General features: G+C 43.8%; 1 protein-coding gene across 1 annotated transcript in view; it reads right to left on the reverse strand.

Annotated features, from left to right (window-relative positions):
* The window catches only part of dnah10 (dynein axonemal heavy chain 10), a 304,418-nt gene that overhangs the window by 126,727 nt on the left and 165,376 nt on the right, over window positions 1-12,315 (reverse strand). The window contains exon 36 of the mRNA XM_086011825.1: window positions 2,975-3,121. Within this exon, the coding sequence (XP_085867951.1) occupies window positions 2,975-3,121 (147 nt within the window). The remainder of the gene's footprint in view (window positions 1-2,974; window positions 3,122-12,315) is intronic.

The raw sequence follows: 12,315 nt of genomic DNA on the forward strand, positions 1-12,315 counted from the left end.
GCGAGGGTGCTGCCCACTGAGCCACGGCTGCTACTAATAATGTATTTCAACTTGTATTCAAATGTCTCCGTGATGTACCTTATATTAGATTGGCTTTGTTGTTGATGACTTGGGGGATTTCAACTTCCCCAATATAAATTGGGATAGTCAGAGTGTGAAAGGCTTAGAGGGTGCAGAATTCTTAAAGTGCATCCAGGAGAGCTTTTTGAGCCAACATGTAGAAAGTCCTACAAGAGAGGGGGCGGTACTGGACCTAATTCTGGGGAATGTAGCCGGGCAAGTGGTGGAAGTGTCAGTAGGAGAGCATTTTGGCGACAGTGACCATAATTCGGTGAGATTTAAGGTGGTCATGGAAAAAGACAAAGACGGCCCGGAAATAAGGGTTCTAAATTGGGGGAGGGCCGATTTTAATATGATAAGGCAGGATCTGGCCAAAGTGGACTGGGAGCAGCTGCTTATAGGAAAATCCACATCAAAACAGTGGGAGACTTTCAGAAGGGAAATAGAGAGAGTACAACGCCAACATGTTCCTGTAAAGGTCAAGGGTGGGACCAACAAGCAAAGGGAACCTTGGATGACAAGGGAGATACAAAAATGCATTAGAAATAAAAGGGGGGCTTTTGGCAGTTACAAAAGACTAAAGACGGAAGAAGCCCTAGAGGAGTATAAAAAGTGCAGGGGCATACTTAAAAAAGAAATTAGGAGGGCGAGGAGGGGCCATGAAATAACACTGGCGAGCAAAATAAAGGAAAATCCTAAGATGTTTTATAAGTATATTAAGGGCAAGAGGATAACCAGGGAAAGGGTAGGGCCCATTAGGGACTAAAGTGGCAATCTGTGTGTAGAGCCAGATGATGCAGGCGGGGTTTTAAATGAATTTTTTGCATCTGTGTTCACTCTGGAGAAAGACGATGCAGACATAGAAATCGGGCAAGGGGACTGTGACATACTTGAACATATTAGCATTGAGAGGGAGGAGGTGCTAGCGGTTTTAGCAGGCCAAAAAGTGGATAAATCCCCAGGCCCAGATGAGATGTATCCCAGGCTGCTGTGGGAGGCAAAGGGGGAGATTGCAGGGGCTCTGACACAAATTTTCAGAACCTCTCTGGCCACAGAGGATGTACCAGAGGACTGGAGAACAGCTAACGTAGTACCATTATTCAAGAAGGGTAGCAGGGATAAACCAGTGAATTACAGGCCAGTGAGCCTAACATCTGTGGTAGGGAAATTATTGGAAAAAATTCTGAGGGACAAAATTAGTCTCCACTTGGAGAGGCAAGGATTAATCGGGGATAGTCAGCATGGCTTTGTCAAGGGTAAATCATGTCTGACAAATCTGATTGAATTTTTCGAGGGGGTGACTAGTGGGGTGGATGAGGGAAATGCTGTGGATGTGGTTTACATGGACTTCAGTAAAGCTTTTGACAAAGTCCCGCATAGGAGACTGGTCAAGAAGGTAAGAGCCCATGGGATCCAGGGTGCCTTGGCACGTTGGATCCTAAACTGGCTGAGTGGCAGGAGGCAGAGGGTGATGGTCGAAGGTTGCTTTTGTGACTGGAAGCCTGTGTCCAGTGGGGTACCTCAGGGATCGGTGCTGGGTCCCTTGTTGTTTGTGATCTACATAAATGACTTGGATGAGAATGTAAAAGGTATGATCAGTAAGTTCGCAGATGACACGAAAATTGGTGGGGTGGTAAATTGCGAGGAGGAAAGCCTCAGGCTACAGGACGATATAAACGGGTTGGTCAGATGGGCGGAAAAGTGGCAAATGGAATTTAACCCTGAAAAGTGCGAGGTGATGCATTTTGGACGGACAAATAAGGTAAGGGAATACACAATGAGTGGTAGGACCCTAGGAAGTACAGAGGGTCAGAGGGACCTTGGTGTACATGTACATAGATCCCTGAAGGCAGCGGAACAGGTAGATAGGGTGGTTAAAAAGGCATATGGGATACTTGCCTTCATTAGCCGAGGCATGGAATATAAGAGCAGGGAGGTTATGATGGAGCTGTACAAAACGCTGGTGAGGCCACAGCTGGAGTACTGTGTGCAGTTCTGGTCGCCTCACTATAGGAAGGATGTGATTGCTTTGGAGAGGGTGCAGAGAAGATTCACCAGGATGTTACCTGGGATGGAACGCCTCAGCTATGAAGACAGGCTGGGGTTGTTTTCCTTGGAGCAAAGAAGGCTGAGGGGGGACCTGATTGAGGTGTACAAAATTATGAGGGGCATAGATAGGGTAGATAAAGAGGAACTTTTCCCCTTAGTAGGGGGGTCAATAACAAGGGGGCATAGATTCAGGGTAAGGGGCAGAAGATTTAGAGGGGATTTGAGGAGGAACTTTTTCACCCAGAGGGTGGTTGGAATGTGGAACTCACTGCCTGAAAGGGTGGTAGAGGCAGGAACCCTCACAACATTCAAGAAGCATTTGGATGAGCACTTGAAATGCCATTGCATACAAGGCTATGGACCAAATGCTGGAAAATGGGATTAGACTGGACAGGGATGGATGGGCGGCGCGGACACGATGGGCCGAAGGGCCTCTTTCTGTGCTGTAAAACTCTATGACTCTATGACTCTATGACTTTGTGCTGACTGGAAACTTTCAATCAATGATGAGTGCTAACAGCCAGATCCTTTTCGTTCTCCACTGTTATCAGATGTCCCTCATCTACAGGTCTCTACAATAAAAGCCATTTGCCCTTAGCCCAACTGCTTAATTAGCTCACTCAGATCTAGTTCAATTCCATTTCTCTGTCATACATGTCAACAGCAAAGGAGAGAGAAAGAAAGAGAGAAAGAGAGCGAGAAAGAGAGCGAGAAAGAGAGAGAGAGAGAAAGAAAGAAAGAAAGAAAGAAAGGAGAGAAAGAAAGGAGAGAAAGAAAGAAAGAAAGAGACAGATCATCACCCGTTTCCTGTTTCATTCCAACTAACCAATGTGCCAGTAATGCCATTAGCCATAACCTTCCTTACCTCACTGATGTCAGGGGAGCCTCTCTTCAGTTCACCAGCCATGACAAGTACAGACTTGAGAGCTCGAAGCCCAAAGTCGTAGTGATGTTGTTTGGAAAGCTGCTCCTTTCCCAGTTTGTAAAGCACTGTCATCTTCTTCGCAAGGATCTATATTTCAAGGGAAACAATAAAAAATATTTAAAATAACAGAATTAGTGGATTATTCCCAGTTAAAATTAATAATGCATGAAGTGAAGTGCTTTCTTTTTAGCTTTTTTTTTTAATAGCAGAGCCCCATATATATCAAAATTTAGTCAAGCATTCTATTTATACAGCCAGGCTTCTGATGAATAAATATTAAAATGCAGTCAACCAATAAATAAAGTTGTTTTCAATTAACTAGTAGACAGCCCGTGACCTTGCTTGTGGTGAATCAGAGAGTCCACTGATCTATAAAACAAGAGTGTTATACCATGCAACGTACAATGTAATACTAGCAGATCTCCCGTGGCAAGGGGGATAAACCCGGCAACTACAGGCCAGTCAGCCTAGCGTCCGTGGTGGGAAAACTTTTAGAGACAATAATCCAGGACCAAATTAATTGGCACTTGGAAAATATGTGTTAGTAAATTAAAGCCGGAAGTCACACAACACCAGGTTATAGTCCAACAGCTTTATTTGAAATCACAAGCTTTCGGAGCGCTGCTCCTTCGTCAGGTGAAGTGAAGAGATGCATATAGGCATAACATATATAGTCAGAGAACACTGCCAGGTGATTACAGGTAATCTTTCTAACTGCCCTTTATCACACCTCGGCAGAGAGATAATCACAGCAATCAAAGGTGTGAATGGTGTCCAAACAGGTCAGTCAGGAAAACATTACATCAAAGAACAATGAGGTGGGGGCCTTCGAGACACACGACAACGCAAAATTGTCGAGCAAGTTCCGCACTCATGAGGACGGCCTCAACCGGGATCTTGAGTTCATGTCACGCTACATGTAACCCCACCTGACGTAGAGTCATCCAGGCTCAAGTCGTTGTTCGCTTGTTCTCTCTGCACAGATGCGGCCGGACCTGCTGTGATTTCCAGTAAAGTTTTTTGGTTTTTTTCTGTTTTTCAGACAGACCCCAGCATCTGCAACATTTGACCCCCTTGTGACCCCACCTCATTGTTCTTTGATGTAATGTTTTCCTGACTGACCTGTTTGGACACCATTCACACCTTTGATTGCTGTGATTATCTCTCTGCCGAGGTGTGATAAAGGGCAGTTAGAAAGATTACCTGTAATCATCTGGCAGTGTTCTCTGATTATATATGCTGTGCCTATATGCATCTCTTCACTTCACCGGACGAAGGAGCAGCGCTCCGAAAGCTTGTGATTTCAAATAAAGCTGTTGGACTATAACTTGGTGTTGTGTGACTTCCCACATTTGTCCACCCCAGTCCAACACCGGCATCTCCACATCATAAATTAAAGCCAGCATGGATTTGTTAAAGGCAAATTGTGTTTGACTAACTTGACTGAGCTCTTTGATGAAGTAACAGAGAGGGTTGATGTTGTGTATATGGACTTTCAGAAGGTATTTGATAAAGTACCACATAAAAGACGTTAGTAAAATTGAAGCCCATGGGATTAAAGGGACGGTGGCTATGTGGGTAGAAAATAGGCTAAGGGACAGAAAGCTGAGGGCAGTGGTGAACGGTTGTTTTCCAGACTGGAGGGAGGTATATAGTGGTGTTCCCCAAGGGTCGGTGTTGGGCCCACTGCTTTTTATGATATATATTAATGATCTGGACTTGAGTACACAGGGCATAAATTCAAAGTTTGCAGATGACACAAAACTCGGAAATGTAGTAAATAGTGAGAAGGAGCGTGATAGACTCTAGGAGGACAGACAGACTGGTGAAATGGGCAGACACATGGCAGGTGAAATTTAACGCAGAGAAGTGTTGACATAAATCAGTCATTCATGAAAGAAAGACTTATGAAATAATACTGAGCAGCCTGCGGATGGCGATGTCCAGGGAGAGTATAAATACTTGGGCATGGGCCCAGCTTGCGCAGGACATTCTTAACAGGAACTAGTGAAGGACACAACTAGACCTCCATGTTGTAAAACAGTTGATTAAAGCTTTAACGCTTAGACCAAGTGCCTAGTAGTTTTCTTACGTCAAGTGTAAAGTGATGTATTTTGGTAGGAAGAATGAGAAGAAGTAATATAAACTAAATGGTACAATTTTAAAGTGGGTGCAGGAACAGAGAAACTTGGGAGTGGACGTACACAAATCTTTCAAGGTGGCAGGACAAGTTGAGAAGGCTGTCAAAAGGCAGTTAAAAGGCATACGGGATCCTTGGCTTTATAAATAGAGGCATAGAGTACAAAAACAAGGAAGTTATGCTGAACCTTCATAAAACACTGGTTAGGCCCCAGCTGAAGTATTGTGTTCAATTCTAGGCACCACACGTTAGGAAGGATGTCAAGCCCTTAGAGAGGGTGCAGAGGTTTACTACAATGGTCCCACGGATGAAAGACTTCAGTTATGTGGAAAAACTAGAGAAACTGGGGTTGTTCTCCTTAAAGCAGAGAAGGTTAAGCAGAGATTTGATAGAGAAGTTCAAAATCGTGAAGGGTTTTGATAGAGTAATCAAGGGGGAACTATTTCCACTGGCAAAAAGGTCAGTAATCAGAGGACACAAATTTAAGGCAATTGGAAAAAGAACCAGAGGGGACATGAGGGAAAGAAAATGGACACAGCAAATTATGATGATCTGGAATGCACTGCCTGGAAGGTGGTGGAGGCAGATTCAATAATAACACTCAGCCTCTCTGTTACCTCATCAAAAAATTCAAATCAAGTTAGTCAAACATGATTTTCCCTTACCAAATCCATGCTGGCTCTCTATTAGTCCACGCCAATCCAAATTGCTGTTAATTTTCTCCCGGATTATTGTTTCTAAAAGCTTCCCCACCGCCGAAGTCAAACTGACTGGATGTAATTGCCAGGTTTATCCTTCTCCCCTTTTTTGAACAAGGGTGTAACATTTGCAATCCTCCAGTCTTTTGACACCACCATCTAAGAAGGATTGGAAGATTTTGGCCAGCACCTCCGCAATTATTACCCTTACTTCCCTCAGCAACCTAGGATGTATCCCATCCGGACCGAGTGACTTAACCACTTTAAGTACTGCCAGCCTTTCTAGTACCTCCTCTATTATTATCTCATCCAGTATCCAGACAACCTCCTTGTTTACTGTAGCTTTGGCATAGTCCTCTTCCTTGGTAAACACCGATGCAAGGTACTCATTTAGAACCTCAGCCATGCCTTCTGCCTCTATCAATAGATCTCGATTTTGGTCCCAAATCAGCCCCACCGCTCCTCTGACAACCCTTTTAATGTGCCTATAGAAGACCTTTGGACTCACTTTTATGTTAGCCGCCAATCTATTCTCGTACTGTCTCTTTGCCCCTCTTATTTCCTTTTTCACTTTTCTGTACTTTTTATATTCAGCCTGATTCTCCCTCGTCATATGCCCCCCCCCACTTTCTGCTTCAGCCTACTCTCTAACTCCTTCGTCATCCAGGGAGCTCTGGCTTTGGTTTCCCTCCCTTTCCCCCTTGTAGGAATGTGCCTAGACTGTACCCGAACCATCTCTTCTTTAAAGGCTGCCCATTGCTCCATTACGTTTCTGCCCGCCAGTCTTTGACTCCAATTTACCCGGGCCAGATCCCTATTCAAATCACTGAAATTAACCCTCCTCCAGTTAAGTATTTTTACTCTAGATTGCTCCTTTTCATTCTCCATAATCAATCTAAATCTTATGATACTATGATCACTATTCCCGAGAGGCTCTCCAACGGTGACATTCTCCACTTGACCCACTCCATTCCCCAGGACCAGCTCCAGCAATGCCTCCTTCTGCGTTGGGCAGGGAACATATTGATCAAGAAAGTTCTTCTGAACACACTTCAGAAATTCCTCCCCGTCTCTGCCCTTAACGCAATCACTGTTCCATTCAATATTTGGGCAGTTAAAGTCTCCCATTATCACGACTCTATAGTTCATGCACCTCTCAATAATTTCCTTGTAAATCTGCTCCTCCATCTCCTTCCTTTTGGTGGCCTATGAAATACACCAAGTAGCGTAAAAGCTCCTTTATTGTTTCTTGACTCCAACCAAATAGAATCTGTCTTTGATCCCTCAAGGGCATTCTCTCTTTCTAGCACTGTAATATTTTCCTTAATTAAAATTGCTACCCCTCCTCCTTTTTTCCTTTTCTATCTTTCCTGAATACCTTGTACCCAGGAATATTAAACATCCAATCCTCCCCTTTTTTGAGCCAGGTTTCCGTTATCGCCACTACATCATATTCCCACGTGGCTATTTGCGCCTGCAGCTCACCAACATTATTAACCACACTTTGTGCATTGACAAACATGCACTCCAAACCTAACTTAGACCTCTTTGTATTTTCTATGATCCCACCTAATTCTGTATTACAGTTGTCAGATTTGTTGTCAGTGAGGTGCTTTCGACATTGGCAGAATATGTGCGGAGTGATTTGAGGTAAAGTGGGGGGGGGGGGGGGGGGGGGGGCGGGGGTGCGCCAGCGCAAAGGAGTTGCAGAACGATTTCTAAATGCAAGCCTTGGTAGAAGCCACCAAATAATACATGGTGTGTAACACAGTGCATTGTCCCTGAAAACAATATATCTCCCTACTTGATGTGAGCAATGCCTTGGAAGATCTGCTAGCAAAATTAAACATGATAAATTCAAATTCATCAATATCAATGAAATAGTTTCAATGTAATTTTTATTTAGATTTTTTTTCCATAACGTAACCTTCCTCCGCCAGTGTTTTAAAAAAGTGCAATTAAGCAACACAGTCATAGTCAGAGTCATGACAGCACAGAAGGAGGCCATTCGGCCCATCGAGTCCGTGCCAGCTCTCTGTAGAGCAATCCAGTCAGTCCCATTCCCCCGCTCTATCCCCGTAGCCCTGCAAGTTTATTTCTCTCAAGTGCCTATCCAGTCTCCCCTTGAAAACATTGAGTGTCTCCGCTTCCACCACTTCCGTCGGCAGCGAGTTCCAAGTCCTCACCACTCACTGCATAAAAACGTTTTTCCTCACATCCCCCGTGTCTCTGGCCTAAAACCTTAAATCTGTGTCCCCTAGTCCTTGTACCATCAACTAGTGGGAACAGCCTTTCCCCGTCTAGCCTATCCAAACCTGCCATAATCTTGTACATCTCGATCAAATCACCCCTCAACCTCCTTTGCTCTAATGAAAACAAATCCAGCTTCTCCAACCTGTCCTTGTAGCTAAGATCCCCCATCCGCGGAACCATTCTGGTAAATCTCCTCTGCACCCTCTCAGGTGCCTTCACATCCTTCCTAAAGTGTGGTGACCAGAACTGGACGCAATACTCCAGTTGTGGCCTAACCAGCGCGTTATTAAGGTTCAGCATAACTTCTCTACTTTTGTACACAATACCTCTATTTATGAAGCCCAAGATCCCATATGCTTGGCTAACCACTCTCAATATGTCCCGCCACCTTCAGGGACCTATGCACATTAACTCCCAGGTCCCTCTGTCCCTACACACGCTTTAAAACTGTGCCATTAAGTGTATATTGCCTCTCCCTGTTCCTTCTAAGAACATAAGAAATAGGAGCAGGAGTAGGCCATTCGGCCCTTCGAGCCTGCTCCACCATTCAATGAGATCATGGCTGATCTTCTGCCTCAACTCCATTCACAGGCCTTATCACCATATCCCTTGATGCCTTTACTAGTCAGAAATCTGTCGACTTCTGTTTTGAATATACCCAATGACTGAGCCTCCACAGTCCTCTTGGGTAGAGAATTCCAAAGATTCAACACCCTTTGTGTGAAGAAATTTCTTCTCATCTCAGTCCTGAATGGCCTACCCTTTATCCTGAGGCTGTGGCCCCTGGTTCTAGACTCCCCAGCCAAGGGAAACATTCTCCTATCAAGCCCTGTAATAATTTTGTATGCTTCAATGAGATCCCCTCTCATTCTTCTGAATTCAAAAGAATATAGGCCTAGTTTACTCAATCTCTTCTCATACGACAGTCCCGCCATCCCAGGAATCAATCTCGTGAACCTTCGTTGCACTCCCTCTATGGCAAGTATATCCTTCCTTCGGTAAGGAGACCAAAATTGTACACAGTACTCCAGGTGTGGTCTCACCAAGACACTATATAATTGGAGTAAGACTTCTTTACTCCTGTACTCAAATCCTCTTGTAATGAAGGCCAGCATACCATTTGCCTTCCTAATGGCTTGCTGCACCTGCACATTCACTTTCAGTGACTCATGTACAAGGACACCAAGGTCCCTTTGAGCAACTTTGTGAAACCAATCTTTCACCATTTAGGAAATACTCTGCCTTTCTGTTTTTTCTACCAAAGTGGATAACTTCACATTTATCCACATTATATTCCATCTGCCATGTTCTCGCCCACTCACTGAGCCTGTCGAGATCCCCTTGAAGCCTCTTCACAACTGACACTGCCACCTAGCTTTGTATCATCAGCAAATTTGGAAATGTTACATTTAGTCCCCTCATCCAAATCATTAATATAAATTGTGAATAGCTGGGGCCCAAGCACCGATTCTTGCGGTACCCCGCTAGTCACAGCCTGCCATCCTGAAAAAGACCCATTTATCCCTACTCTTTGTTTTTTGTCTGTTAACCAATTCTCAATCCATGCTAGTATATTACCCCCAATTACATAGAAAACATAGAAGATAGGAGCAGGAGTAGGCCATTCGGCCCCTCAAGCCTGCTCCGCCATTCAATGAGATCATGGCTAATCATCCAAATTCAGTACCCTGTTCCTGCCTTCTCTCCATATCCCTTGATCCCTTTAGTCTTAAGAAATATATCCAACTCCATTTGCCCTAATTTTGTTCACCAACCTCTTGTGTGGGACCTTATCGAAGGCCTTCTGAAAATCCAGATACACCACATCTACCAGTTCCCCTTTGTCTACTCCACTAGTTACAGCCTCAAAGAACTCCAATAGGTTTGTCAAACAGGATTTCCCTTTCATAAATCCATGTTGACTCTGCCCAATCTTACTATTAGTTTCTAACTGCCCAGTTATTGCATCCTTTGTAATAGATTCCAGCATTTTCCCAACTACTGATGTGAGGCTAACAGGTCTGTAGTTCCCCATTTTCTCTCTCCCTCCTTTCTTAAATAGCAGGGTTACATTTGCTATCCTCCAATCTGCAAGAACCGTTCCAGAATCTATAGAATTTTGGAAGATTACAACCAATGCGTCCACTATCCCAATGGCTACCTCTTTCAAAATCATAGGATGTAGGTCATCTGTTACTTGGGATTTATCGACTTTTAGTCCCATTAATTTTGCTAGTACTGTTTTTTTACTAATAATAATTTCTTTAAGTTCCTCATTCTCGCCACACCCTTGATTTTCTCGTATTTCTGGGAGGTTTTTTGTGTCTTCCTCCGTGAAGACAGAAACAAAATATTTATTTAATTTCCCTGCCATTTCCTCAGTCCCCATTATAAATTCTCCCGTCTCTGACTGTAAAGGACCTACATTTACCTTCGCCAGTCTTTTCCTTTTCACATACCTATAGAAGCTTTTGCAATCCGTTTTTATATTTTTCGCTAGTTTGTTATATTTTCCCTTTATCAAGTTCTTAGTCCCCCTTGGCTGATTTCTAAAAAGATCTGCCAAAATGCATCACCTCACACTTCCCTGTATTAAATTCCATCTGCCACTTGTCTGCCCATTCTGCTAACCTTTCTATGTCCTGTTGCAGTCGATTGGTATCATCCTCACTGTTTGCCACACCCCCAAGTTTGGTGTCATCGGCAAATTTAGCAATTCTATTTTGTATTCCAATATCCAGGTCATTTATATATATCAAAAAAAGCAGTGGCCCAGCACTGACCCTTGGGGAACACCACTGTCTACCATCCTCCAGTCTGAAAAACAGCCATTTACCACAACTTGCTGTTTTCTGCCCTTAAGCCAATTCTTTATCCAAGCTGCCACTGACTGACCTATTCCATGAGCCTCAATTTTGTTAAGCAGCCTTCTATGTGGTACTTTGTCAAATGCCTTCTTAAAATCCATGAAGACAACATTCATTGCATTCCCTTCATCAATCCTTCCTGTTATTTCATCAAAAAATTCAATTAGATTAGTCAAACACAATCTGCTTTTTACAAATCTGTGTTGGCTCTCCTTAATTAGCTTAAACCTCTCCAAGTGTCCGTTAATTTTTTCCTTGATTATTGTTCCTAAAACTTTACCCACCACTGATATTAAACTGACCGGCCTGTAGTTACTAGGATTGTCCTTACACCCTTTCTTGAACAATGGTGTCACATTTGCCACTTTTCAATCCTCAGGCACCTCCCCCGCAACTAGGGAAGATTGGAAAATTATGGCAAGCCCTTCCGCTATCTCCTCCCCTAATTACCTTAGCAACCTGGGATGCAAGCCATCTGGACCAGGCGACTTATCCACTCTAAGCATACCTAGTCTTTCTAGTTCATCCTGTCTATCAATTTTCACCCCTTCCATTGCTTCTACCGATATTTTGTCAGCATCCACCTCCTTAGTAAACACCGATACAAAGTACTCATTGAGTATTCTAGCCTTGCCCTGCACCTCTAAGCATATATCACCTTCTTTGTCCCCAAGAGGTCCCATCCCACCTCTTACTACCTGTTTACTGTTTACATGCCGGTAGAAGATTTTTGGGTTCCCTTTTATGTTAACCGCGATTCTACTCTCATATTCTCTCTTTGCCAATCTTATTTTCATCTTCACTTTCCCTCTCAACTTATTGTATTTGGTCTGTTTCTCCCTTGAAGAATTCACCTGATATTCATCATACACCCTCTTTTTTTGTTTCATCATCTTCTCAATCTCCCTTGTCATCCAAGGAGCCCTTGCTTTGGTTCCCTTACCCTTCCCTCTTGTTGGAATGTACCTAGCCTGTACTTGGAACATCTCCTCCTTAAAGATCACCCATTGTTCCATTGCAGTTTTCCCTGTCAGTCTTTGGTTCGGTTTTACCCTGGCTAGATCCTTTCGCATCCCATTGAAGTTAGCCCTATTCCAATTTAGAAGTTCCACTCTAGATTGTTCCTTGTTCCTCTCCATTGCTAATTTAAATCTTATGATACGATGATCACTCGTACCCAAGTGTTCTCCCACAGCACTTGGTCGACCTGGCCCACCTCATTCCCCAGCACCAGATCCAGCAATGCCTCCTTCCTAGTTACATAAGAACATAAGAAATAGGAGCAGGAGTAGGCCAATCGGCCCCTCGAGCCTGCTCCACCAT

This window comes from Somniosus microcephalus, chromosome 19, assembly GCF_052327205.1.
Source record: "Somniosus microcephalus isolate GS21.2 chromosome 19, FLI_Smic_1.0, whole genome shotgun sequence".
NCBI lineage: Eukaryota > Metazoa > Chordata > Chondrichthyes > Squaliformes > Somniosidae > Somniosus > Somniosus microcephalus.